Source organism: Salmo salar, chromosome ssa10 (assembly GCF_905237065.1).
Source record: "Salmo salar chromosome ssa10, Ssal_v3.1, whole genome shotgun sequence".
In the NCBI taxonomy this organism is placed as follows: domain Eukaryota; kingdom Metazoa; phylum Chordata; class Actinopteri; order Salmoniformes; family Salmonidae; genus Salmo; species Salmo salar.
In genome coordinates, this window is record NC_059451.1 from 81,551,044 (window position 1) to 81,556,002 (window position 4,959).

A 4,959-nucleotide genomic window follows, 5' to 3' on the forward strand; every position below is an offset into this window, starting at 1 on the left:
TAATGCCCCCCCCCTTCCATTCACCTATTACCCCCCTCTCTGTCTGCATTCATCACAAAACAAGCCATTGTCTCCTCTCACACGCCGTCTCAGTCTCTTTGATGGGTAGTTGATAACAGTCTGATTCGGCTTTGCTGACTGCATATATAGAGGAGACCACTGGTACAGAGAGACATTACCTCTCCTACAGAAACAAGCAACAGCAGCACCCACCTTCTCGTTTGGATTCTTAGTCAGGACTTTGTTTCTCTTCACTATGGATCTCCTCACCGTAACCCTGGCTCTCTTGGTTCTCCTGACCCCAGCCTGGGGCTTCGACATGGGCCAGTCGACCCGGTGCGTACCCATCCCCCACCAGATGAGTGTGTGCCAGGACGTGGGCTACTCGGAGATGAGGCTGCCAAACTTCCTGGGCCACAGCAGCCTGGAGGGCGAAGTGGTTCCCCGCTCGGAGGACTGGAGACCCCTGCTGCAGACTGGCTGCCATCCCCATGCCCAAGCCTTCCTCTGCTCCCTCATCGCCCCTGTCTGCCTCGACACGTACGTCTATAGCTTCTGTTATCCTTTTACCTATTCATGTCCTCTTCTACCTTTGTATGTCCTGTCTGTCTGTCTGTCTGTCTGTCTGTCTGTCTGTCTGTCTGTCTGTCTGTCTGTCTGTCTGTCTGTCTGTCTGTCTGTCTGTCTGTCTGTCTGTCTGTCTGTCTGTCTGTCTGTCTGTCTGTCTGTCTGTCTGTCTGTCTGTGTCTCCATACTATGCCTCTCTCATCCTTCTCTGTCAATCTGGCTGTTCTTTCGCCTGTGTTTTGCGTCGGTCTGCCTAGTTCCTTCCCACTTTCTCTTGCTAACTCCTTCTTAAGAGGAATCTATCCACTACTCAATTTTCACCCCTTAACTATTCACACCAGTGTGTGTCTACAGTGTAACATTCCTGCAATTTCCAGAGTGCCCACTGCGTTCTTAAACGTAACCCTGTGTCTCTCCCATCTCCAGGTTTATCCAGCCATGCCATAGCCTGTGCGTGGCCGTCAGGGACAGCTGTGCCCCAGTACTGGCCTGTCAGGGCCACATCTGGCCAGAGGCGCTGGACTGTGACCGTTTCCCTGCCCAGGAGGACATGTGTCTGACCCCCCACCCCAAACACAGCAACAGCCACCTCACCAAAGCATTGCCTAAGCCTGCATGCCAAGCCTGTCCTTCCGTGGAGGAGCACCCTACACTGAAGACGGTTCTGGACGCTCTGTGCCAGGATGACTTTGGTAAGCATGTGCAATAATGTACTTTATGCCTGTGCATCTTTCTATTGTTTAGTGTGTTACGGAAGTGTATTAATGTTATTTTGTGTGTATATTTGTGTGTGTTTGTACCATACATATGTGTGTAATTCTGTCCAAGCTAGCATACTCATCCTCTCTCCTCTCTCTCTTCCCCCAGCTGTAACAGCCAAGCTGTCTCGCCGGCGCCGGCCCTCGGGGGAGCCAGAGTTTGAGGTGGAGGGCCGGGTAGAGTTTATCCGCCAGGGCCCCCTGCTTCCCTACGACACCCAGCACCTCCTCCAGCAGTGGCTGCTCATTAACCTACGGTGTGCCAACGCCCTAGTCCGGCCCGGCCGTGCCCAGCTCTACCTGCTGACTGGGGCGGTGCAGCCAGATGGCACCCTGGCCCTCACCCGCCTCTTCCCCTGGCACAAGAAGGACCACAGCATCGCAGTGGCCACGCGCAAGTGGAAGCACTCCAAGTGTTGAGTGCCTGGACGATGTATAGGGATGGAAAAACTTGAGCTCTGATGAATCTGTGTTGCTTAGAATGACATCCTTACTCACACAAGCCAGGACTCGGCATAATATCCATTTTTTTTTTAAATAATTAGTATAAGGCCTAAGTATATGACGTTTTCTGATGTTACTGACTTGATGCAGGAGGGCAGAGGAGCGTGGAGTTAGAGCTGGACTCTCTCACTGACATGACCCTCTGCTTCCCTCTGCTGCTCCTTCACAGTAGCTCAGCTCCGTCTGAGAGCACACAGCAATAGAATGCACTCTAAAAACTGTACATAGGAAGAGCTAAATGTAAATGATTTCTAAAGAGTATTCTTTTCTATTTAGATAATGCCGTATTTATGTGTTTTGTATGTTCGATTTGTCTGTTAAGTCAGTGAAAATGATATTATAATAAAATATTTACCAACCGTATTTCGACTGAAGTAGTGTTGGTTATTCTACTGTCTATGATTGATACATTTGATTTAAAATAGCCGAATAGCTGGACCCCTAAGGCCAAGGTGAGTGCAGAATGTTTTTGTTTTTTTACATGTGCATGATGTCCTTATAGTGTAAGATGTCCAATGGATGACGAAAATACCATAATATACTGTGTTATTATGTACAAACAAACAAGTATTGCCTGAATACACTTTTGAAGTTAATACAATCAATCAATCAAATGTATTTATAGAGTCCTTTTTACAACACCAGTTGTCACAAAGTGCTTATACAGAAACCCAGCCTAAAACCCCAAACAGCAAGCAATACAGATGTAGAAGCATGGTGGCTAGGAAAAACTCCCTAGAAAGGCAGGAACCTAGGAAGAAACCTAGAGAGGAACCAGGCTCTAAGGGGTGGCCAGTCCTCTTCTGGCTGTGCCGGGTGGAGATTATAAGAGTTGCCATTAAGGCCAGATCATTCTTCAAGATGTTCAAACGTTCATAGATGACCAGAAGGGTCAAATAATAATCACACTTGTTGTTAAGGGCACGTAAGGTCAGCACCTCGGGAGTTAATGTCAGTTGACAGAATGAGCAGTATGGCATTGTCATGCTGGAGGGTCATGTCAGGATGAGCCTGAAGGAAGGTACCACATGAGGAAGGAGAATATCTTCCCTGTAATGCACAGCGTTGAGATTGCCTGCAATGACAACAAGCTCAGTCCGATGATGCTGTGACACACCGCCCCAGACCATGACGGACCCTCCAATTGACATACATGATTACATTGGGTGTGTTCAGTTACACATTAATTAGTATTCAGCATGTCCTCATCTGGGATTTGAACTCACAACCTCTTGATTCACAGTACTGTGATCTTCCTGCGACGCCACCACGTCTATGTCAACTAGTTGTTATTCTGACTATTCTCTCATCATTGATTAATTTGATTGACATTTCTTTATAGTTGTCTTATGTTGATGGGGGCATGTTAACCTGTTTTAGTGACACTCATGAATCACTATGATCAATAAACGTTTTTCTTAAGTGTACTTTTAACAGAGCTTAGATTTACACTTCATAGAGGGGCCTGAAGCATCACGGCTTTGGGGAAAAACACTGGGAAGAGAGGACGCACAATCAGGGGTGGACCAGACCAGACAGGAAACTGGGGAGAGAGAAGAGAAGAATAAATAGTTGACTAAATACAACACATTTTGGAAATGGGATTGAGAGAAAAAAGCCAGATCACCATTCTCTTCAAAGTGCTTGTTCTGGTCCATTGCTAAGTGGCATCGCCTCATGGACAACCTGTCAACGCAAACATCATCATACATAATTCATATACTGTCAACGCAAACATCATCATAAATAATCCATATGCTGTAAACATAAACATCATACATAATCAATATACTGTCAACGCAAACATCATCATACATAATCCATATGCTATAAACATAAACATCATACATAATTCATATACTGTCAACGCAAACATCATCATACATAATTCATATACTGTCAACACAAACGTCATACTTAATCAATATACTGTCAACACAAACATCATCATACATAATCCATATACTGTCAATCTGTATACTGTCAACCTGTCACACATTATCTATGCTAAAGGAACAGAGATCAACACTTAGGTAGTGACACAGAAAGGATCCTTCCCAGAACCAGGACAAGGCTGAAGGTGGGCTCCTGTTGAAGGTGGGCTCCTGAGTGGTGCAGTGTTCTAAGGCACTGTGTCTCAGCACTAGAGGGGTAACTACAGACACTCTGGTTCAAAGCCAGGCTGTTTCACAACTTGCTGTGATTGGGAGTCCCATAGAGTGGTGCACAACTGTCTGGTGTAGGCTGTCATTGTAAATGGAAGTTTGTTCATAACTGACTTGCCAAGTGAAATAAAAAAGCATCTAGAGGCTTTCCACTAGATGTTGGAACATTACTGCAGGGCTTCAATTCAGCCAGAAGAACATTAGTGAGGTCAGGCAAGGATGTTGGGTGATTAGGCCTGGCTTGCAGTCAGTGTTCCAATTCATCCCAAAAGTGTTAGATGGGGTTGACAAATGGGTTCTGGAATGAAACAGTCCAAAACTGAGAGAATTAAGCCCTTCATTCTAGAATGACTCATGATATTTTTATAGCTCCACAAAGCATAGGCCTACCACTGGATGCAAAACCATGTGACAATCATAACAATTCTCTTGCACTTCATTCAACCTAGGGTCAAAAGAGATCCCCAACGTCTATGTCCCTTGCACACACTGCCATCTCATGGTAGCAGCTTCCCCATGAGAAATTGGGGAGCTGACATCAACTTCCAAATAGGCCTATTGAGTGAGCGGCATTGTTTTACAAAGTGAAATAAGAACTATACTAAACAAAAATATGAATGCAACATGCAACAATTTCAACAATTTTACTGAATTACAGTTCATAAAAGTTTCCTTAGGCTAATCCTAATCTATGGATTTCACATGACTGTGTAAATCAAATCAAATTTTGATTGTCACATACACTTGTTTAGCAGATGTTTTTGCGGGTGTAGCAAAAGGCTTGTGTTTCTAGCTCCAACAGTGCAGTAATATCTAATAAGTAATATCTAATAATTTCACAACAATACACACAATACACACATATCTAAAGTCTAAAGGGGCGCAGCCATTGGATGAGCCAATCAGAATGGGTTTTTCCCCACAAAAGGGCTTTATTACAGACAGAAATAGTTCTCAGTTTTATC

General features: G+C 44.9%; 1 protein-coding gene across 1 annotated transcript; it reads left to right on the plus strand.

The window, feature by feature from the left end:
- The first annotated feature begins 256 nt into the window (after positions 1 to 256).
- LOC106560951 (secreted frizzled-related protein 2-like) lies at positions 257 to 1,745 on the plus strand. The gene is made up of 3 exons (XM_014124422.1): positions 257 to 540; positions 994 to 1,259; positions 1,435 to 1,745. The coding sequence occupies exons 1-3, from the start codon at positions 257 to 259 to the stop codon at positions 1,743 to 1,745; spliced, it is 861 nt and encodes a 286-aa protein (XP_013979897.1).
- Positions 1,746 to 4,959: the final 3,214 nt, after the last annotated feature.

Excerpts from the sequence above, each read along its gene's own strand:
- LOC106560951 (XM_014124422.1), top strand. The coding sequence starts at position 257 with ATGGATCTCCTCACCGTAACCCTGGCTCTCTTGGTTCTCCTGACCCCA. Across the intron at positions 541-993 it reads GCCCCTGTCTGCCTCGACAC|GTTTATCCAGCCATGCCATA; the intron begins GTACGTCTATAG and ends TCCCATCTCCAG. Across the intron at positions 1,260-1,434 it reads TCTGTGCCAGGATGACTTTG|CTGTAACAGCCAAGCTGTCT; the intron begins GTAAGCATGTGC and ends CTCTTCCCCCAG.